The sequence below is a fragment of the Trichosurus vulpecula genome, chromosome 6 (genome assembly GCF_011100635.1).
Source record: "Trichosurus vulpecula isolate mTriVul1 chromosome 6, mTriVul1.pri, whole genome shotgun sequence".
Taxonomy (NCBI): Eukaryota; Metazoa; Chordata; class Mammalia; order Diprotodontia; family Phalangeridae; genus Trichosurus; species Trichosurus vulpecula.
Genome location: NC_050578.1, coordinates 31,976,405 through 32,001,038, shown reverse-complemented (window position 1 = coordinate 32,001,038; position 24,634 = coordinate 31,976,405). Strand labels below are relative to the sequence as shown.

Below are 24,634 nucleotides of genomic sequence, written 5' to 3'. Positions count from 1 at the left end.
AGGAGAAAGAGAACTAGAAAGGGGGTGCAACTTCAGCCTCTAAGGAGAAGGAAGAGGGAGACTCCTCCTAAGGAGGAGAGGGACCCCAGAAGGGGTGCAGATTTAGTTTCCTCTGGGTCTTTGCCTATAGAGCAACAAGCGATCCATCCCCACCCCCATCCCCACTCCGTGCTGTGGATTTGCTTAGTGGAGGTAGAGGAAAAACCCGAAGTTGTCCGAGGGGTTCTCAAGCCCACAGAGTGATGGAGACGCAGGGGCTTGAGGAAGGGGGAGACCCTGTCATTTTATCTCAGGACAACAAAATGATGGAGAATAGCAGCGGTCCGCTCAACTACTCCTGGCGGGATCCCAGCGGGGCGGAGAGCGCCTTAAAACGGCCCGCATGGGTACCTTTCACTCTTGCGTCCATCCTCATCTTTACTATTGTAGTGGACATCTTGGGCAACATCCTGGTCATCCTTTCGGTGTATCGGAACAGGAAGTTGAGGAATGCAGGTAAAAATGACTCTTGGGAGACATGTGGGGAATGGAAAAAAAAACAAACTCAGAAAAGGGGGTAAGTCAAGGTGAGAAAGGGAGGAGATGATACCGGGGAGCCGCTCCCGAAATCTTCTTGTGCCAGTCCTAGAGTTCTTCCTCTAGGAACTTTTTCTCAGCAATGAACCAAACTCTACTCTCACTGCATTTTCTCTCTCCCACGCCAACGTCTTTTGGTCTAGACTCTAGAACAACACTTTCAGATACATCTCTTCCCCCTTGGTTGGTCTCTCTCTCTCCCTCTCCCTCTCTCTCATTTATTTATTTTACCTGAAGGTTTTCCACAAGAGTTCACAGATTTCAGTAGTAAGCATTTTCTCTACACTGCCCAACCCAAAGTGTTATTTTGAAAGCAATACATAGTCTTCAGACTACCAAAAAAATTTACCTTTAAATTTTGCTAGGATTGGTTTCTATTTTCTGAAAGAAAGATTTAAAAAGCAACTTTTATTTTAAGTTGTGGAGTTCATTAGACTACTAGGGGATACACATTGCTGCCGGTTCCTAAAATCAACTTGTTACTTATTCTATACCAGGAGTTTTTAATCTCTTTGTGGGTATCATGGACTCCTTTGGCAGTCTGGTGAGACCTCTGCACCTCTTCCCTTAATGTTTTTAAATGAATAAAAAATATTTATTATTGTGAAATAAACCAGTTGTATTGCTTATCAAGTTATTTTTTTAAGTTTGTGGACCTCAAGAACTCTTACTCTAATCTATTCCCACAATTTGAGTTGTACATTTTAGTCATTTGTCTTGAAATTGTGTTTACAGATGTGTATATTTATGTATATGATATTTACATATAAATATAAGAAATATAAGATATTTAGATATCTTAATTATTGATATGAGAGAAAATGTAGTACGTGGGCAGGAGAAGCCATAGGGGCTAGGAATTCTGTGTCTTCTCCCAGTGCTTAACAAATTCTCACTGAATAAATCAATGGATGAATGAATGAACTATAAAAATCCTCAAAATGTTTGTTTGTGACATCATGGATATGCCAGTTAAGTATCAATTTCTTTTTGGTTTGATCTTTTGAAACAGTCATGGTTGTGTCAAAATAGACATTTTCATGTAGAGTTTAAGAATAATTTTGTACCTGACTTATAGCTGCTTTTTCAGTGAGTAATTGAAGATAAACGGTTTATTTCAGATAAGTTTCTGCAAACTATTCGACACCTAGAGAAAACTATTTTAGCATCATATTTTGGCATTGTACACTGATGCGATAATTTGCCCATCTGTGAGAGAACCATCCAAGTGAAGATGCTAATTCATCTAATCCAACAGATCCTTATTAAGTGCCCACTGTGTGCAAAGAACCCTGGATACAATAATGTTGACAATCTATACAGCTTTTGTGATTATATTTTAATTTAATTAAGCTCTTCTTGTTATCTCATTTGAGCCTTAGGAAAACCCTCTGAGGTAGGTCTTGCAGGTATTTATACCCCCATTTTACAGATGAGGAGGGTAAAGCTGAGAATGACACACAGCTAATGTGAGATTTGAGAGCGGGTCTTCCTGACTAAAGGTCCAATAGTTATCCCTTACACCAGGGTGGGGAACCTGTGGCCCTCTAGGTCCTCAAGTGTGGCCCTTTGGCTAAATCTAAACTTCACATCCTTTTATAAGAGGGACTTTAACCCTGGTCTTCCTAGTTCCAAGACTAGCTTTCTATCCACTACACCATACTGCCTCAGGTATGTGACTGCATGGAAAATTGTATCTTCAAAAATCAAAAAGCTTTTACTATTTCCATCCAACTTTAATTACATTTTATTCAAGAGCTTCATGGTAAAATATTTTATAAAATCAATAATGCTGTTACTGAGGAAGAATATTAAATAGTATTTTGATGAGGAAAATAGGGGATATGCACATCTAGTATTGCCTTGCTGGGACTTTGCCTACAAATGTCCCACTGGTGCTTTCTGGAATGATCATTTTTTAATGACAGACACAATAAAAAGGAACTTTCCACCTGCAGGACAGTTTGTAATATGGTTTTTAGACAGATGTAGTTATTTTATGTGATTCACCAAAGACTATTACGTAAAGCCTTATTGCTCTCATTCTCTTTATTCCTACTAGATTTATGGTGTTGGCAATATAGATGGTTGGCTAGGGATAGAGAAAAAAGAGCAAAAATTTTAAGAAACCTGGCTTTAGAATTTCAATTTGCCTTTGGAGACATGATGTAAGTCATTTCACTTTTAAAGGAAATGTTAACTTGGTTTGTCCCTGATTTTTTTACTGAAGGATCAACTTGAGTTTTCTCTAGTTCCACACACTCTTCTTTCTAGCATCCATGGGTTCCCTGGATGCTGCTCTTCCTGGTGGTGGTGGTGGAGGAGGAAGAGTTCAGAGTTTGTGAATAAGACAGTGTGACATCTTGAAGTTGAGAGCCCTGACCTAAGAGACATGGGTTCTAGATCTTGTTCTGCCTTTAATTAGCCTATGACTTTAAGCAAGTCACAACTTTTCTGGGGTTCAGTTATTTTGTAATTATAGAAAGAAAAATCTGTGTAAAGGAAATGTGTCAATATGTACTTTGTTCCTGAAATTTTACATAAAAATCAAATTTGGTCTTCTCCAAACATAGCAGATGGTTTTTTTCTTAATTAAAAAGGAGTTTATTAAAATTGAGGCATTACAAACTTTACGTAGCAAACCACTGGACTAACAGAACCAGTCATACAAATTTTCTTAAGGTGGTAGCCATAGGAGATTTTAATGTCTATTTTGAAGTTTGAAAATTTATCATTGAAAATCTCTCAGTGAAATCTCTCTCCATACCTTCAAAGAGAAAAATCAAAATGTGCCCAACTGATGCAGAATCAATGGTATTTTCCTGGTATGTGGAGGGAAATATCATTCATCATCACCATCATCATCATCACTACCATGTACTGAGTACTGAGAGGCTACAGTATTGGATGGGATATGAGGAAGATGGGTTCAAAGTTCACCTCAGACATTTAGTAGGTGTGCTACTCTGGACAAGTCCCTTAATCTTTCTTACAGTCTCAAGATTCCTCAAATGCAAAGTAAGAATGATTAATCAATACATGATGAGTTTCTAATCCATAATCTAGGAATATCATTCCACTTTAAAATTTAGAGGCAAAATGTAGAATAATTCAATTTAAATTTTGAACATTTCAAATGAGTATAAATGTTTCTGAGATATTTTCCATGTTTAAAAAGTTACCAGGCCTTTTTCTGGAAGCTAGCTTATTATAGTCTGCTCATGAAAATGTTTAAGTTTAAGAAATACAACAAATATTGAAGTTACTTTTAACTTCCACACAAATATTATTTAATCCCCAGTTTACACACTTCAAGTTAAAATGTAACAAATTTTGAGATAACACAACCCATCTGTGTCATAAGCCTACACTGATTGACAGTGACCATGGTAGGCAATGCTGATTTTGAGATTTGACAGTTACCAATTCAGATGTGATCTTGTCATTTCAAACTATATCAAATAATCTCTGGGTTTCATTCGCTTAGGGGAAGCAAATTCACCCTGTTGGTATCATTTTACTGCACTTCGATTTGAATCCACTAAGAAAAATGCATCTAATTTAGGTGAGAGCTATACAAAAATGTATCTAATAAATATGAGCATCACATCTTTTCTCAGACCCCCTCCTCCTTCAGCCCCTCCCCATCGCAGTTTCTGGCCCACAGCTTGGAAAAGTTGACTGTAAGTGAAGCCTGGGATTCTATCTGGCTTTCTCTCCCAGTGATTTGATGGGTCCATGATTTTATCAGCATCAGACCTATGCATATCAAAATAGTTCTCTCTATACCTTCTCACCCTGAGCAGTTCTTCTCTATGTGTACCACCCCCCCCCAAATCTTCTATAAAGCATCCACTGAAACCAAGGAAAGCTTTTTTCTAGCTGATGTATACAGTTAATCTTTAACATTCACTCAGTTCAACTTTCATGACTTCAGGCATTTGTGTGATTCTATTAGTAACTTCATTTCCATGTTGACAACCATGCATACCACAGCCATGTGCAGTAGAGAAAAAATGAGAGGTTCAATGAGTGTAAGTTTCTGGAGCCACTGGTATCCTACTTGGCGTTTCACTGGGCTTGTTCACCCCACCATTGTAGTGTAAAGAGCTCCGTGTGCATTTATTGCATATTTTCATTGTTCATCTTTAAAACTCAAGTTTCATGTTGCAGTTATACCCTCAAAGTGTAGTGCAAGTCCTTTGGGCTCTAACCTCAAGTTTGCAAAGTAGTGATGTGGTTTAGTGAGAAAATAAAGGTGTTGGATAAACTTTGTCCCTGCAGCTGCTGTTGGTCTAGTCAACCAACTAGAGAAATTGAGGCTGTCAATCCCACCATCTATCATGGCCTTCAGATTAGACATCACCTCCCCTCTGCTATGTTCCCATATTCTGAGATCCTTAAGGATCTAAAAAACCCACAAAGCAGACATAGCTGTTGCATTATTTCAAGTCGGTACATCCTTCATGATCTCCTACACTATCCACCAGCCATAAAGGACAGAATCTGAGGTGATGTTGAGAACTTGCCAGTCTCTGCATATTCCAACGGCAGTGACTAAAGTCCCAGCAACTTCTCCCTTGGTTTTCAGAGGGCAGCCAGGGTAAAGAGGTTTACAGCAATGTAGGATACAGTACAACACACTCACACCACCATATGACACAATAGAAGATAAGAGTCAAGTTAAAAAGTGCTTTAGTTTTAAAGATTCTATTTGCTCTATAGTATTTATGATACTATAGATTTCAGGTGTTATAAAAGTGACTATTATCTGAAATATATTTTTAATTGAAATCTTAACACAAAAGATCACAAAATTCTAGGGAATTACTAGTGAGAAAAAATGTTTTTATGTTACCAATTTTATTTTGTGTATTGCCTTTTATGGATTATTTCATGGTTACTGTGTTAGGAAAAGTTGTCGGAACTAATGTTTTGTTATGAAGAATTATATGCAGAAAAATATATTTCCATCAATCTCTAGTAAAAGATTACAGTTTTTGGTGGTTGCGGGAACCCAACCCCTTCTTTCCCATAGGTTCAATGTATCAACATTAGTGGGTTTTTTCTACTTTTTCACTGTTTTTCAGGAACATTGCCCCCATGAAAGTTGAAGATTAGCTGTATATTTATGTATATTATATATAATACTCTATATATGTAAAACTAGCTTGTGACCCTGAGCAAGTCACTTAACCTCTATTTGCCTCACTTTGTAAAATGAAACTCATAATAGCACCTACTTCCCAAGGTTGTTGTGTTGTGAAGATCAAATAAGATAATAATGGCAAAGTGCTTAACACAGTGCCTGGCACATGGTAAGCACCATATAAATGTTAGCTATTATATTCACTCATTCATTAAGCACCTACTATTTGCTAAGTACTAGGGATATAATATATACATATATGTAATATAATCTTGAATTACTAGAATTCTGTCATCTTACTATCTCTTATTCTTGCTGTATGATTGGCACACTCCTCTTTCATTATAGATTTCCCTCATAATACTGCCTCTCTTGCTACCACTGGATGGAAAAATAAAAAGAAATTTTTGATCTAGATACATATATTCACCAGCTTAACACTTTGATAATTTTAGATTGGCTTTGATGATCTGTGACTTCCAGGGTACCTTACATAGGGGAATACCTCAATCTGTGGTTGAGGATGGTTTTCAAATGGGTAAGGAGGTGATTTGTAGAAGAGAAACCTTAATTTCTATTTCCAATTTTCTTGGCATTTCAACCTCCTGCTCTCTTTATTTCTCAGTTTCCTGAACAATAGAAATTTTTCTTTCTTAAATTATGGTAATAAAATCTGTAATCGCTCAAGAGAGTATTGAGAATCAATTACCATATGCTGGCAACGTGGGTGTTTGTTCAGTGAAATCAGAAGTAACAGCTTCTGGGAAATTCAGTCACATTTTTGTTGATCCCTATAAACAGCGTGAGATGAGAAAGGAATTACTTTCCAAGAGCCCTCTGTTATGAATTGTGTTCAGAGAAAAAACAAATGAATAAGCCATATTCACTATGTAAAGGTTATTAAAAGTAATTTTCTATTAGTATTTTCTTTTCACTAATTGCAAAATGGCATTTTCCAGAAAACATTGTACATGAACCAGCCTGAAAATATCTTAAATATGTACATATAGGTATGTATACACAGAATTTATATACCCATATTTTTTTTATAATTCAAGGCAGCTCTTGAAAAATGTGAAATTAGTGACATCAAACATTTTCTGTATTAAATCAAAAGGATTTTGGCTGGGTGAGGCACACACCTTTAGTCCTTGATTTTGGGGAGACTGAGGGTGGTAGATGTATTGAGTTCAGGAATTCTGAGCTATGTTAAGGCTAAAGATGATGAGATGTCTGTACTAAGTCTGGTACCATTATCATGAGCCCCTGGAAGCAGAAGATTACCAGGTTGCCTAAGAAGGGCTGAACCTGCCCAGGTTAGAAAAACAGAACAGGTTATGGTGATCAATATTGGGATATGACCCATGAGGGGCAGCTGCACTTTCAGCTTGGGCAATATAGGGAGACCAAGTCTCAAAACAAAAATCAAAAGTATTTTACAAGAGAATAAGATCACTATCTAGGTGTTGCCCACAGATAGGTGCTTTTAAATTACTTATCTGAGAGCTAATTTTCAATTTGGGCTCTTATAGTCTAGATTTGCCTGTACCATAACTCAAACACATTAGTCTACTGCCCTGGCTCAACCACATCTTCAGCAGCAATACCTGTATCTTAGATAGTTTATTTTTCTATGTGAGCATAGTGCCTGGGCATCTTGTGTTTCAGCACCATGGAAAGCAACCTGACTTCTTTCCACCAGTCCCTTACTCCCCCTATTAGGGTGGGAAGATAGTATCTTATAAATTTGTTCTGAGAGAGAAACCTAACTCTAAAGGATCTGAGAGTTTGCCTTCTCCCAAAGATGTCAGACTCACTAAATAAGTGCATCTTTTCTGCTTATTGATTTGAGTATTCTAGCACAGTGCTAAGCATGAAGTGAATTCTTGATGGTTAATTGATCAATGTAATAGCTATATGTGGAATATAAGAGAAGTTTAAATTATGTTTCTACCCCCAAGGAGCTTACCATCAAGTGGAGCACTTTTTAATATGCAGGTCTGTCCCTACCTCAGTATTATTGGTCAAATACATTTGAAAGCTACACTTGCAGTTCAACAGAAGCTAGAGACATTTTTTAAAACTAGGGATCTAATTACTTTCCTTTCTCAACCTATTCAATTACTAGTCTGCTTGCATCCTGATTTTTTAAAGCTATGATTGTGACTCAGAATTCAATGACATATTATAAGGAGAGATAGTATGGCATAGTAGATCAAAAGCTGACCTTTAAACCAGGAAGATCTGCATTCAAGTCCTACCTCTGATACATGATGGCTATGTGACCTCAAAGTACTCTAGGCAACTCTCTAGGCTGTATTTTACAGAGCAAGTGGTGACCTGCATTGGTAGAGGGTGTTTCCTTAGCTGGGAATTCCCTATACCATTGAAATCATTCCAATTCACTATCCCTAGTGATCCCTATTGGGGTCCCCCCAATCTTCTGGGGTCTTTCTTATTTTCTCTTGACATCTCACACACAGCTGTGGTGAATTTCAGTTTTCTGTTGCTTATCCCTCACTCTTCTCCTATGACTGGCCCATCTTCTTTTTGGATCATATATTTCTTTATATAGCTACTTGTTTATAATCCTTTGCTTTTAATGTATTGCAGTTTTCCCATGCCCACTATGTGTATCATGTATTATTGGAAAACCTAAATATTGTAGTATTCAGATTTGTCCATACTTATCCATCCAATAAAGGATCCATTTTAGAGTATCTGAATTTCCTAGTTGTAGGTAACCAGTTGGCCTAAGTGAAGAAAAAGTATTTTTTATGAGGAAGAGATACTTTTATTTCCTCAAAACTTTGGGGTCACTGTGGTATGTGAAGTGTGGATGCTTACAGTTAAGTCCTTGAAAGGGTGAAGTGTTAGAGAGCATGGGGACAGGGGAGTAGAGATATAAAGGGAGAGGGTGTCTAGATATATTCCCTTCTCTGCTGAGATACTTGAACTCTTTGCAGAACGGGTGTGATGGCAACAAAAACCTGGAAACTGCCAGGGGAGCACCATAGGATCATAGATTTAGAGCTAGAAGAAACTTTGTTGTTGTGCAGTTGTTTTCAGTCATGTCCAGCTCTCCATGACCCTATTTGGGGCTTTCTTGGTGAAGATGGAGTAGTTTGCCATTTTACAGAGGAGGAAAGTGAGGCAAACAGGGTTAAGTGACTTGCCTAGGGTCATACATCTAGGAAGTGTCCAGATTTTGAATGAGTCTTCCTGATTCTAAGCCCTGGCACTCTCCACTGTGCTACCTGGATGCTCCACAAAGGGGCTTTAGATGCCACCAATACTGAGAAATCTGAGGCACAGAGATTATAAGTGATTTTCTGAGAGTCACAGAGCTAGTAGATCTCTGAGGTGATATTTACACCCAGGTCTCCTAATTTCAAATCTAGTCCACTACTGCTTGCTACCTTTCAGAACCTACCAGTAACTCCTGATAAAACTATCTGGAAACCTTCATTATAAGTAATTAAAATCTAAGACAACACTCAATAATTGTTCTAGCTTTTCCTCTTTCATTATTATCCTAGAACGAATGTGAAAATCCAGAATTGTCTGCCTAGTTTTTTCTTGGATCATCACTAAGCAGTATTACTTTATGGTTCCCATCCTGAATCCTTTACAATAACATCGTATTCATCTTAAAATGTAATTTAACTCTTACTTTTACTGGTCTTGGTTTCTCCTACTTTAATTTTGTGTTCAATTTTTTCTTCATTCCCATTTTCCTCTTCAAGTTTGTGTTTCCTTTTTTCATGGACTTGAATGCTAGAAAGCTTTTTGGTTATTTATCATAGATCATGAGGTGATAGATTTAGAGCTGAAAGAGACCAGAAAGGCCATTGAGTCCAATCCTCCTATTTTATTGGTGAGGAACCTGAGATGCAGAAAAGTTAAGTGACTTGCCAAGATTCACAGGTAGTAAGTGTCTGAGTCAGGAATTGAAGACAAATCTTCCTGACTCCAAGTTAAGTGTTTTATGCATTGATCATTAGAGCTGGAAAAGAGATCATCTAGTCTATTTGCTTGCTTGACAGAGGCACAAATGTGCAAGATCTCATAGCAATGTAGTAGGATACTAGGACTAGAACTTGGGTCTTTTGAGAGTTAGCCCAGGGATTTTTGTATTTGACCATCATATGTTTTGGCTGCCCATTTTGCTTTTAAGGCTGTTGTATACTTGTTAATGTATTGCTTGTATGTATCCTAATAATAATAATAATATGCTATTATTGTTATTATAATAAAGCTGCTAATGTATTATTTGAAAATGTTTTAATTCATGCTTTAAAAAAAAAATACTTTCATTTCCCAACGAGCCCTCAAACGAGTGCCCTTCCTTGTAAGAAATTAGTGCAGACATCATGTCTGAAAATGGGTCTCCCATTTCACCCTGGATCATCTCCAGTCATCCTGATGAATATCTGGTCACTGGACCCAGATGGCTCTGGAGGAGAAAGTGAGGCTGGTGACCTTGCACAGCCCTACCTCACTCATATCAAAGTCAACTGCAAGCCATGTCACCATTTCCCTGATGTTATGGTCCTCTTCAGAAATGAAGGACAAATGCAACCTGTTATACCTCATTCAATACCTAGAGTTCACCATTTTCTCTACAGAATAGGAAGCATGCTTTACCACAAACCCTCTGAAGTAACGATTAGTTACTACATTTCTCAGAGTTATAAAGTCATTCAAAAGCTGTATTTATTTACAATTGCATAAATTGTTCTGCATTTAATTACTTTTTGCCTACTTATGTATTATTTATCATGATACTATGTATAATTTTTCCATTTTTTGGAAAGAACAAATTCTTATAAAATACATCTGTTCTTGTGCAGTTAGTAAAGAAAGCAGTCAATTTTGCTATTAATTTCTACGTATACCTAGGAATTATTCTTATCCAAAGTAATCAATATATCTATAAAGTATTACTCAAAATGACAAGTCAATTTTAGGTAAACATAATATATTTTTTAGTGATTTCGATAGCAAACCTCTAATGTATCTGAATGATTATAACTAAAAGCTGCTAGGATTATAAAATATTTTGTGTTACTTTATATTGATTTCTTAATAACTTTTCAATTACTACTAAACAGTGAGTCATGGAAATAAATTTAGATTTTTTTTCCCAAAAGAAGTCAGCTTTGGTCAAAGGCAAACATATTCCCCTTATCTACCAGTTTAGTAATCTCATTGAAAAAGAAGTGAAGAGGTTAGTCTAGCATTACTTTTTCCTTGCCTTATGTGTGTGTGTGTGTGTGTGTGTGTGTGTGTGTGTGTGTGTAATCAGTGCTGCCAACCATCACTTTTAGGATCTTTCCTAGAATTTTCCCAGGAATCAAGAATAACTCAGGGATCTACAATTTGCACTCTTCTTTTTAGAAAATAAGAACAACATTGACCTTACTCCAATCTTTCTCTACATCTCCCATTCTCCCATTCACATTTTACCAACAGTGGCTCTGCATTCACATTTTCCCATTATTTTAGTACCTAAACAGGGATCTGGGTGGCACAATGGATAGAGCAAAGGGCTTGGAGTGAGAAAGATCTGGGTTTGAATCCTGCCTCAGACACTTACTAGTTGTGTGACTCTAAGTCACTTAAATCGCTATGTGCCTTAGTTTCCCCATATGTAAAATAGAGATAACAATAGTATCTACCTCACATGGTTGCTGTGAGGATCAAATGACTTAACATATGTAAAGTGCTTTGCAAACCTTACAGCATCATGTAAATGTTGACTATTGTTATCTGTTCCAGGTGACTTGAATGTACAATGGGCAAATAAAAACTCTCGTTATCTCCTTCATTATCCTCAATATTTTAAATTAATTTATTCAGAATTCTTTCATAATTATTTATGTATTCCATTTTGATTTGGGTCAAAAGGAGTGATAAACAAAGAACATCAAAGCCCAAGAAAAAAAAGCTACATTGAGCCAGATGAATGGGACTCTTTATCTCATAGTATTGCCAAAGATGTTTATTGGGAAAGAGTGAGAGTTGCCCTCCATGGCATCCCTAACTCCTCTTCAATGTCCTACCTTCTTTTTAGATTGAAAGCTCCTTGAAAGTAGTGACTGTTATTTCTTCTCTGTCTTCCTAGTGACCAGCACAATGCCCGGCACGTATTAAGCACTTAATAAAAGTGCATAGTTTTGTTAATTCTATGTGGATACCTATCTCAATCTGCTTATATTTTTAACTAGATAACCTCTTGGAGGAAAACATCATATACACTTATCTTTTTTTTCCACTAATAAATATATCCATATATTTCTACCACCATCTCTTTTAAACTTAAAGATGTACCCATTCATAACCACGTATAAGAGCAAGCAAGGTGGGATTTTTTACTGTTTTTTTCTTTTGGAGTGCTTCTCAGCACCAAGGCAATCAAGTGTCTTTGGTTGAGTTTTGCCTTCATTTGTAGGAAGGCCCACACCCTTTTGCTAGTTAGGTCATGAGAGGTATGAAACTCTTAAGAGGTGTGAAGCATTCTGACCCTGAAGAAGTGTACATATACTCTGAGGTTAGCATTTTGTTTGGGGCTAACTTATTGGAAGGGTGTTGATGTGGAGACTTTGAGTAGCTGTTAAGGATCCCCCTGGCTTTGAAAAACCAGATGCTGGTGCTTCACTGTCTGGTAACTATGTATGTATAGCTTTGGTCAGTCAGCTAGTAGTTTTTCTGTTGATTTGTGTTATTTGCTCCATTTATATTTTCTCTGTTTGTAATTTCTGTTTGTATTTTCTCTGAAGTTCAGGGTGCTGACTTTTTCCCCTGAACTAAGTGAGTGATATATGTATGTTTGATTAAAGTGCTATTGTAAACCCCTTAAAGTTGCTTTCCTTAGAAAAGCAGATCAAAGATTCTGTTCTAGCAGCTCTCCTGTGTGCTGGTGTTATTGGCCTTGCCCAGACACAGTAGCAGCAAGTAGCATTGTTGTTAGACCATGTCTTCATCAAATTCTAAATGCTGGAAAAATTGGGTTTGGAGTGTGAAGCATAGATAGATAGCAGGCATTTTTTTTTCCTGAAAAAGATATGGGGATATTAGTGGACTACAAGATCCATATGGGTCAACAATGTGATGTGAGAGCCAAAAACAAAACAAAACAAAACAAAACTAATGTGATCTTGGGTTCCATTAAGAAGGACATAGATTCCAGGAAGAGGGAGATGTTAGTCCCCTGTACTCTGCTTTGATCAAACCTCATCTGGAGTATTGTGTCAAGTTCTTGGTGCTGAAGTTTCTGAAAAATATTGATAAGATAAGAACATCTGAAAAAGGGCAACCAGGGTGGTTAAAGACCTTGAGGCCATGACATATGTTCAGTCTAGGGAAGAGAAGAATATTTCAAGGGCTGCCAATGGAGGTGGGTTTACTTCTGGCAGTACCAGGAGAAATGGGCAGAGGTTGTAAGGAAATAGATTTAGGTTTGATGTCAGATTAGAGCTATTCAAAAGTGGAATGGGCTGCCTCAAGAGGTAGGAGGTTCTCCTTTCTTGGAGGAACCTTCAATGAGAGGCCCCAATATCTTGTCCAGTATGATACAATGGGAAATCCTTTTGTGCATAGATTCAACTGGATGGCTGCTGAGGTCCCTTCCAAATCTCGTATTCTATTATTCTGTAATTCTATGACTGTGACCAGAATCTAGAGAATCTGAAAACAATTTAAAATCATGATCTCATCAGGTTTCCATTTTTCCACATAGCAGGTATCAAATAGATATAATTTCCTTTCTTCCTATAGATGAGCATAAGTAGCTAGAGGAATAAACTAAGGACTTTTTGAATCTAGGAATACCAGATGCCCTCATTATGTTTTTCTAGTATTTTGCTTTTAAAATCATAATTTATACTGCTACCAAGTATATACAACAAAACATTCATTCTGTCTTTTTCCCCTAGAGGCCATCGTAATGAGATCCTCACTCAAGGTGTAGAAATGTGATTGGGCCCAGCAAATCACATAGACCCAATATTTTCTTATCATTTATTTGATTTGGCTTCACTTTCAGGGGAAGAGAACAAACATTTATTACACTCCTACTATGTGCCAGGCACTGTGTTAAATGCTTTACAAATATTATCTCATTTGATCCTTGTAGAAATATAGGCTATTGCTAATTATTTACCAAATCCAGATTTGATCAACCACACAGTGGGTGGATTTAGATTTATTGACAATCAATGACCTGGTAGTGAACCTTATTCATGGCCAGAGAAAGGTATATCCATTTTTAAATATCAGTATGTAAGTATAATTTCTATAATTATTTCACTCTTCTTCATTGCATGAAAAGATTCAGCTGTGATTTTTTCCTAAATATTTTAACTTAAATGGTTTCATAAAATTATATTTTTAGTCAAATTTCCAAGAATTGAGAGTGTAAATGTTCAATCCAATCAAAGCCTACCCAACATCTATGATGCACATGGTACTGTATTTGGTGCCGTCTCTGCTCTGGAAGATCAACAATGAACAGCAAATATTTACTAAGCGCCATCTGCAATAAAGAACATTTCCTCAAGCACAAAAGATACCAACTTTTGATTAAAGGATACATATGCTTATTAAATTTAGAGGAGTTTTGAAACACGTGCATGAACCCCCTTATAATGCACAATATTACATCATAAGCACATTAGAGAGTGGAAATGTTAAGTACTCTGTGAGTTCAGATGAAGAAAGTCAGTACCAATCTGGGGAATTAAGGAAGGCTTCATGGAAGAGGTGGCAGTTAAATTGGGTTTTAATAAATAGGTGGTAATTAAGCAGGTGGTAATTGAAGAGGCCATGGCAGGCATACAAAACACTGTGGGCAAAGCCTTGGAATTAGACATCATGGTCTTTTCTAGGTAGACCAGTTTGGAATCTACTAGATTTTTCTAAGCTGGTAAAGGAGCAAATATGTACGTGTATGTATGCATATGTGTGCACATACATATATATAAACAAATGTATATATGTATGTGTAGATATTACATATATATGAAAAACTATTATGTGTGTACGTGTGAAAAACCCATGAATGCATATGCAGACATATTCATATGTATATATATATACACATATATGAAAAACATATGTGTGTGTGTGTGTCTGAAAAAAAAAACATGTTCTGGTAATAATATGGTGGAGAGACCAGCAGAGGAGAGAGTAAAGTCTGGGAAAATTGTCGGGAGATTATTTCATAGTCTAGGCATATGATAAGACCCTGTCCTAATGTGTTACAGTAGAAATAGAGGTGAAGGGATGAATACAAGAAATTGTTCGTGTAGCTACAAAGTGTGTGTGGGAGGTTTTGAACCCTGGGCTTTTGGTCTCCAGGACTTCAGAGATATACTATGTCAGTTTCAGTAAGATGGTAGAGGAACATCTACCATATCACAGAGGGCTAAAGAAGAAATAGGTGGGAAGGAAACAGAGGCAACTGGTTGTGGATCCCTCACTTGAAAAGTAGTTGGGAGATTAAATCATAACTAGGGGCAACAGTGGGGTCAAAGGAAATTTCTAACATGGGGGAAATTGTGCATCTATGAAGGGAAGAACTATAGCTAATGCCTGTTTGATGAGAGCAAGACAAAAGCAATCTTTGCTTCCGAATCTGACATAGAGCACCTTGATCTCATCATGTTACTTTTCTTCTTTGTGGAAGTGTAGGCAATTTTTTTAAAGTGAGCTCTCATTTTGTTTGATTTTAGCACTGATAGTAAAATCATTCATGTTTTCTCCCCATGACTATATGTCAATAAAATCAAGGTCTGACCAAATAATAATAATGACGCATGCATCTTCACATTTGATGTTAGAATGGGTTAGTGAAATAACAACCTTGTAAAAATGAACAACTAAGGAAAAAATTTAAGAACTCCGATCGATGCAATGACCAGCTATGCTTCCTAATGCCTGATGACGATCTATATTACTCACCTCCTGACATCTGACATTATGAGACATACTTTGGCCGTGGCTCATTTGGGAGTTACTTTTTTCCGACTATGCTTATTTGTAACAAATGTTTTGTTTAGTACAGGTGGGAGTGAGAGAAAATAAACATTAATTGAAAAAATAATATTTAATAATAAAAAGAATGACTGGTGAATAGAGGAGCCATTTTGTAGAATTTTTTTCTCTTTGGAGAGCTTTTAAAACAAGAGAGATAATCTATTGGAGGTTGGGGCAGAGGATTAGGGCTGCCTTAGGGAGTAGCCAGGATGTAGTTTTAAATGTCTTATTGTTCCTATAATTTAATTATTCAATCACTAAGCCAACGATATCTTACTCTGATGCCTCATCATAACATGGAGGTGACCTTGTGTTCTCAAAGGCTGTGGCTAGGAGAACATAAGCTCTGAAAGGAAAGGTTCTGACAAGAGATTATGAATATTGCCTGGGGACCATCTGGACTAAGTATAGATAGGCCTATTGCCAGCAGGGTGAGTGCTAAAGTCATGAACTAGTTTGCTATGGCAAACTTCAAGAAAACAGCATTGGGCTGAACTCCATGATGGCCATTGTTTTGTGTGTCTGTGTGTACCCTGTAGTTTACAATTTCCTCTGAACTTTTGAAAAACCCTATTAGTTCAGAGGAAATTATATTAATGGCTCTATTAGTATAATGATCTGAATAGAAATTGACCATAATTACCTGAATTGAAAAGGAACATACTAAAGAGGATGAAAGTCATTCAAACTGCCTGACATTATTTATAATTGTATTTGAAAATGAATTTTTTTCTATAGATCTACATTAGGTTATTTTGACATGGTGAAGTTTGGACATGAATATAGTGATTGAAAGAGAATGTGCTTTTAAAACCCATTTTCTTTACCATGTCCATGTTTTTTCAAAATGAAAATTCATCCACCTGGAGTTATGCAGCACATGTACATTTTAAATTACAGCTAATCATTTTATTGGTAATTAGAGTTAATTATCAGAAGAGGTATAGTTAACATCACTTTTATTTTGTCTCGAGCAGCTGAATTTTTTGAAAGTGTGTTTTTATGGGAGTTCTATTGAAAAGTATATTTAGATGGGGAAAATCACTTTTCTAGTTAGCTATGCTTATTAACGTTAATAATGTACTTCTTCGAAATCATCTTTGTTTGGTGAAATTAGCCAACTGAGGCTTTATGGACAAAGGACAATAGCAAAGTTCGTTTGCTTAACCCTTAGATCACTCTAGGTTTCTCCACAGTCCCTGTGGAGTCCTCCTTGGTAGCATACTCATTTGGTTATGTTATGCTTGCCTTGTTAGATTGTCAGTGATTGAGGGCAGGGCTTTGCTGATTTTTGTATTTCTATGTGTAATGATAATCAGGGTGGGGGGGCTTTTTGCTGTTCTTCTCTTAAGTGCCTTTAATGATTCTGGTCTTTGTTTTAATGAGGCAGGTTGTGGGATCTTTTTTATCTTGGAATGTTTCTCAGCACTAAGATAATGGAAAGTCATTGAATTGTATATGATGTAGTGCTTGTGTTTGGAGCTTTCCTACACTGATTTCTCACACTCTAAATGGTGAGCCTCAAGTGCCCCAGGGCCCTGAGACAGGTATATAAGACCTGAGATTGGTGTTTGACTTTTGGGAGTACACTCATTGAAAGAATATGGGTGAGGAGACTCTGGACAAGCCCTTGAACCCGACCTCCCTCCCCCGCTCCCTGCAACCAGCTTTGTAACCCAGATAGATGTTGCTACTTCTTTGGTAACTGAACTGTGATTTGAATCAGACAAGGTCTGTCTGCTGATGTTTGTAATTTCTGTTTGTATTTGCCCTGAAATTCAAGGGGCTGATCTTTTCCCCCTGAACTAAGTGAATGATATATATATGTTTAACTAAACTGAGATTGCTAACCCCTTAAAGTTGCTTTCCTTAGAAAAGCAGATCAAAGAATCTGTGTTAGCAGCCCTTCTGTGTGCTGGTGTTGTTGGTTTTACACAGCTGCTAACAGATTGTTGTTACACTATGTCCAACACCTACTGTAGTGCTTTGCACACAGTAGGTACTTGATAAATATTTTTAAATTGTTGAATTTTTCAATTTTAAATTCTGTAACTATGCAAAGTGACCAGATGTTAGATTTTTATAAATTCTGCAAATATGGAAACTGACATGATTCTTTCTTTCTCTGACGTACCTGAGTCTTCTGAAGATGTATTTGATTGTTCTCATCATTGTAGTCAGTCCTATGCTAAGGGTAGGCAAGCAGATACAAAAATGCCCTTAAGGGGAACACATTCTAAGTGGAGGAGGGAGACATGAATAAACAGGTACAGAGTGTCCCAAAAGTCTCAGTGCAGTTTTAAGCTATTAAAACTTAGTCTCCACCAAGATTTTTGGGACACCTAATAGATGCAAGATATATATATATATATATATATATATATGTATAGGAGATACAAATTAACCTTAGAAGAGAAATCTTAGGGCAGGAGGTAACTTGGGGAGATCTGCTAAAAGTAATTTTTGAGCTGAGTCTCTAGAGAGACAAGGTGAAGAATAGTAGCATCACAGGCATGGAAGATAGTCAGTGTGGAGATGGAAGGAGTGTCTTGTGTCGAGAACAGCAAGTAGGTCAGTAGGGCTGGATTGTAGAGTGTGGAGGGGGGAATAAGGTGTAAGACTGGAAAGGCAGGTTGGGACAAAGTTGTGAAGAACTTTCAATGCCAAACAGAGAAGTTGGTTTTTGATCTTAGAGGTAACGGGGAACTTCCTAAGATTCGTGAGTGAGGAAGACTGGAAGGAACATGGTCAGACTTGTGTTTTAGGAAAAATCACTTGGTAGTCATGTGGAGGATGGATTGGGGTAGAGAGTGATGAGGTGGGGACTCCAAGAAGGCTATTGAAACAATCCAAGTCATGACTAGACTAGGGCATTGGCTAGGTGTTTGGAGAGGGTAAAGGAAAGGATCAAGCCTTTATATAATGTCTACTATGTTCTGGCACTGCACTAAGCACTTTGTAAATACTTTCTCATTTGATTGGAGAGAGGGGAAATGTATAAGAAATGTTGTGGAGACAAAAATGGTAAGATTTGGCAACTGACTGGGGGGGGGGGTGAATGATTGTGAGATATCAAGGATGTCACCTGGTTGCCACTGCCTTGACCACACCCCCCAAAGCCTCCTGAAAACACACATTAATGACAACCAAAAAGAAAGACATGTTCTTTAATTTGGGCAGCACGTTATTATTATTGGCCATTTTATTTATCCAAAGTTTTGTGGCCTTTTCAAGTTAACTTTATTTAAATTGTTGCACTTCTAGCACGTATTTTTCCTGGGGCTTATCTTCACCTTGTATTATTTTGTATATCTTTTTAAAATAATAAGTTTTAATCATGCATTTTCTTTTATGTCACAGAAATTTCCAGAGATCCCTCCTCAAAACAACCCAATTATTCTTCCCTTTACACAATGAGAAACAGCTAAGTAAAACCAACTGACACTGTGACTGTGTGCCTAAAACAGTACACAACGTTCCATACCCATAGTGCTCTATGGCACTACTAAAATCTAAGTTTGTTTTCTAACCTTTTCTCTAAGGGCCATGATGGGTTGTGACAGTTCTTCAGTCTTTGCATTCCTTTTAGAGTTCCTTTTTATTTATATTTTTGTAGACATTGTAAGCATTGTTTTGCTTTCTTTGGACATATATCACTTCAAACTCTTCCGATGTTTCTCTGAATTCCTCACAGGAGCTATTATGAACATCTCAATAAAATTACATTGCATTCATACACCACAGTTGGTTAAGCCATTTTCCAACTGATGAACAGCTACATTGATTCCCTTTTCTTTGTTTTTGTTTTTCTTTTCTGCTACTGGATTCTGAAGAATGCTGATATGAATATTTTGGTGTATGTTAGATATATCTTTCTGTCACTTGCCCCTTGGCATTTATGTTCAATTTAAAAGTGTATCAACAGCTTATTGACTTTCTCACATAGTTCAAAATTGATTACCTGAATTGTTGGACAAATCCACAGGGATAACAGCAATCTGTCAGTGTTCCTGACTTCCTACATTCCTCCAATATTGGCTATTTCTTTTGTCATCTTTCCAATATGATGGGTGTGAAGCAAAACCTCACTGTCATTTTGATTTGATTTCTCCTGTTGTTAGTGATTTATGAGGTGTTTTTAAGGTAATTTACAGTTTGCATTTTTTTTGAAACATGGCTATATCACATACACACACATATACACATAAATATATACATTTATATACACACACATACATACATAGGTGTATACACACACATAAGCATATATGCAATGTATATTGTTGTTGTTTGTCTTTCATTCTTGAAAGAATACCAATGACATCAGGAAGGTGATATCTTGACCTGCAAATGAATTGGAATTAAGTGAGGCAGGTCTCTGCAAAGTCACCAGCCTCACTCTCTTTCCTCTAGGATCATTGGAATCCAGTAGCAAGAGATAAGTCAGGATGACTGGAGATGACCTCAGATGCAGTGGGAGATCTTGGCCTTTTTAAGCTCAGATCTTTCCCAGTTGTGAATTTCCCTGGGGCAACATCCATTTAGTGATTTAAGCTTAGGTAAAAAATGAGGCTAAAGATGGCCTAGTTTGCCTACTCAAAAAAAAAAAAAAGAATCAAACTGGGAGGGGAAGACCCTCAGGGTTTCTGGCCTGGACAGATACAATTGCTATTTGCACTTGCTCTGAACCATCAAAACCCAAACAAGTACCAAGTGAGGCTTGTAGGACTTATTATTGTCCAATCAGTGAGAGCCAGAGTGATTTGGATTCAAGGCATGGTCAAAGTAGCTGGCTCCATTTGAATCCCAATGGGCTTTATCAAAGCCTGGTTTTCCAGTGCTCTATTTAAAAAAAAATCATAAATGAAACTATATGGCACAAGAGTTAATTGTCAGTTATTTTTTAAATGATAGAATAAATAAAGAAGAGGGAAAAAAATCTAGTCCATAAATCCCAAGATATCTTGCAAGGTTTAAGCGATCAAAATGCATATTCCTTTGGGCAAAGCACCCACATGTAAGGGTATTGATGCAGTGTGGGGTTGCTGGGAACACTGAAATGTCTGAGTATGGAGTGGCATCCATCTGGAAAGAATTCATGCACTCAAACCTTCTTCTAGTCAAGGTAATGCTAAAAGCACAGGCTAGATTGCTAGTGAATCTGCACTTTAATGGGGGTGGGACCTACTTATATACAAAAAGGGAAAGTGAAAATATCTGGATGGGATTAAAGAGTGGTAAATACCCTATGGTGTGACAAGAAGGACTGTGAAAGGAGTGTCAAATATCTAGGTGGGCTGGGATGAGCCAGATGCCTTGGGCAAGACACCAGTGATCTGGGCTGCTGAAATACATGGGCAAATTCAGGGACTGGGTTGCTTTCAAAGACATGTTTTTTTCCTTTTAGTTGTCCAGGTTCCATCACCCCATCATTATGATTTTCCATGTGGACAAGAGGAGGAGGAAGGAGTGAGAGAGGGAGGGAGGGAGGAAAGAGAGAGGGAAGAAGGAGTAGGGGATGGAAGAAAGGAAAAAATGAGCATTGCCCAACTGGAATTGGCCAGTTGAGTGGGGCGGTGGGGGGTGGGCAGCTATTACTACTCACAAATTGTTGTTTGTGCTTTGTTCTCAAAGAAGACCAATGATGAATGTATTTGTGTATCTATTGAGGAATGACATTTGTGTGAGTTCTCTATAGATCTTATATTTCTAATTTGAATAAAAAATACTTAACGTGAGGATTTTTCCTACTTCATGCATTTTCTTATGTTTGGAGTTGTTTTATAGTAGTATGTTTGTAGTTGATTTATTTATACAAAAGCTTTTAAATTTTATGCAGTTTATAAATTAATATATTTATGTAACCACTATTACCTGTTTTTGTCTTTTGTGCTTTCTTTTTTCCCTTGTCTGGTTATGAATTGTTATCCTATCCATAATTTTGAAATATATAATCTTTCATTTTTTAATTTTTGTGTTGTGACATTTATATTTATATCCTTTGGTGAGCTGAAATTTATTAGGATAAAAGATATACGATGCTGATCTAGACTAATTTTTGACCAAATTGCTTTCCATTTTACCCAGAAGTTCTTGACAAATAAGGGATTCCTTTGTAGTAGCTTGTATACTAAATTGAGGTAAACATTTGTTTCTAAGTCTCATTGTCTCTTCCACAGGTATACTTTTCAGTTTTGTTTCCAGCATGAGATTGCTTTGGTAAATTACTACTACTAGTCTAGGTTCTGGTACTGCTGAGCTCTTCTCAACTTGATTTTTTTGGGGTGCAATCTCTCAATATTCTTGACCTCTTATTTCTTCAAACAAATTTGTTGTATTTTCCCTTATATAGTATCTCTTTGGCAATTTGACTGGTCAAAAGAGAAGTTTGATTTAAAATTACAATGTAGGAAGTGAATAGTATATTATATTTCCTTATGAAATGAGAAGAAATATTTCTATTTGGAATTCAAAATAATTAAAGAGTCCATTTGCTGTTCAGCAAAGTGAAATTTCAGAAATTCCTATATAATAAAATTGAAATTAATGCAAAGGATGAAATTAATATATTTTATAATTTTTTTCTAGGCAACATATTTGTGGTAAGCCTGGCCGTCGCAGACTTGGTAGTGGCAGTCTATCCATACCCCTTGGTCCTTACATCTATATTTCACAATGGATGGAACCTGGGATACTTGCACTGCCAAATTAGTGGTTTTCTGATGGGTCTGAGCGTCATTGGATCCATATTCAACATCACTGGCATTGCCATTAACCGCTACTGCTACATCTGCCATAGCTTCAAGTATGACAAGCTGTATAGTAACAAGAATTCCCTCTGCTATGTGGTTATAATTTGGCTGCTGACTTTTGTGGCCATCGTGCCCAATTTACTGATTGGATCACTCCAGTATGACCCGAGGGTCTTTTCCTGCACATTCGCACAGTCGGTCAGCTCTGCATATACAATAACCATTGTGACTTTCCATTTCATCACTCCCATCATCATTGTCACCTTCTGCTACCTGAGAATATGGATCCTTGTCCTTCAGATAAGACGGAGGGTGAAACCTGACAACCAGCTCAAACTGAAACCGCATGACTTCAGGAACTTTGTCACCATGTTCGTGGTCTTTGTACTTTTTGCCATCTGCTGGGGTCCTTTAAACTTTATAGGTCTTGCAGTGGCTGTCAATCCTGTCAAGATCATTCCCAGAATTCCAGAGTGGTTGTTTGTGTCCAGTTACTACATGGCCTATTTTAATAGCTGCCTTAATGCCATTGTATATGGATTACTGAACCAGAATTTCAGAAGGGAGTACAGAAGAATTATAATGTCCCTTTGCTCAGGAAAAGTATTCTTCGTGGATAGCTCTAATGATGTGCCAGAGAGAATGAAAAGCAAACCCTCTCCTCTGATGACCAACAACAATCAAATAAAAGTGGACTTTCTGTGAAAAGAACCTTGCTGGTGCTCATGGATTTGTTTATTTTTCTTTACGTGCTCAGCCATAGCTAAGTATTCTCCTGAGAAACTGATCCTTGACTGAGGAAACATTAAAGAATCTGTACGTCAACCAAATTCATAAACCAGGGATGGGGAACCTGCAGCCTCAAGACCACCTGTGGCCCTCCAGGTCTTCAAGTGTGGCCCTTTAACTGAATCCAAACTTCACCGAACAAAAAAAGCTGCACCCAAGGACCTAGAAGGCCACATGTGGCCTCAATGCTGCAGGTTCCCCACCTCTGTACAAGCCAGGAAAGGAGAAGCATGAGATTTGAAAATTGACAATGTTTTATAATACTTAAAATACCCTGTTTTATAGTTAGAAAAAAGAGCTTATGCCTATTCCAAAATGTTATTACTTGATACAAGTCATTTCCTATTTGATAAATGGTCAAAGGATATGAATTGGTAGTTTTCAGAAGAAGAAATCAAAGTTATCTGTAGTTATATAAGAAATGCTCTAAATCATCATTGATTAGAGAAAGGCAAATTAAAACAACTCTGAGGTACCACCTCATCCCTATGAGATTGGCTAATGTGACAGAAAAAGAAAATGACAAATATTGGAGAGGTTATGGAAAAATTGAGACACTAATGCACTGTTGGCAGAGTTGTGAACTTATCCTACCATTCTGGAGAGCAATTTGGAACTATGCGCAAAGGGCTATACAAAATCTGCAGACCCTTTGGCCCAGCAGTACTACTACTAGGTCTGTATCCCAAAGAGATAAAGAATCAAGAGGAAAAGGACCTATATGTACAAAAATATTTAGAGCAGCAGTTTTCGTGGTGGCAAAGAATTGGAAACTGAGGGAGATGCCTACCAACTGGGGAATGGCTGAACAAGTTGTGGTATATGATTGTGATGGAATACTATTATGCTATAAGAAACAATGGGCAGGATGCTGTCAGAAAAACCTGGGAAAACTTATATGAACTGATACAACATAGAGTGAGCAGAACCAGGAGAACATTGTCCACAGTAATGGCAATATTGTACAATGATCAACTGTGAATGACTTAGCTATTTTTAACAACACAATGATCCAAGGCAATTAAGAAGGACTTATGATGAACAATACTATCCACTTGCAGAGAAAGAACTGGTGGAATCTGAATGCAAATCAAAGCATATTTTTAGATTTAAAAAACTTTTTTCTTGTTTTTTTAAATTATTTTTGGTCTGTGTTTTCTTTTGTAACGTGACTAGTATGGAAATATTTTTTGCATGACTGCATGTGTATAATCTATATCAAATTGCTTGCCATCTCAATGACGGGGGAAGGGTGGGAGAGAGGGAGAGAATTTGGAACTCAAAATTTTTAAAAAATGTTAAAATTATTATCAGATGCAATTGGGAAAAA

The 24,634-nt window shown here is 37.1% G+C and overlaps 1 protein-coding gene across 1 annotated transcript; it reads left to right on the top strand.

Annotated features, from left to right (window-relative positions):
- Positions 1 to 242: 242 nt before the first annotated feature.
- MTNR1A (melatonin receptor 1A) lies at positions 243 to 23,220 on the top strand. Its single transcript, XM_036764986.1, has 2 exons — positions 243 to 495; positions 22,352 to 23,220. Exons 1-2 carry the CDS (start codon positions 243 to 245, stop codon positions 23,218 to 23,220), a joined length of 1,122 nt encoding a protein of 373 aa, XP_036620881.1.
- Positions 23,221 to 24,634: the final 1,414 nt, after the last annotated feature.

Coding starts and splice junctions, on each gene's coding strand:
- MTNR1A (XM_036764986.1), top strand. CDS start 243: ATGGAGACGCAGGGGCTTGAGGAAGGGGGAGACCCTGTCATTTTATCT. Junction 496..22,351: donor CAGGAAGTTGAGGAATGCAG/GTAAAAATGACT, acceptor ATTTTTTTCTAG/GCAACATATTTGTGGTAAGC.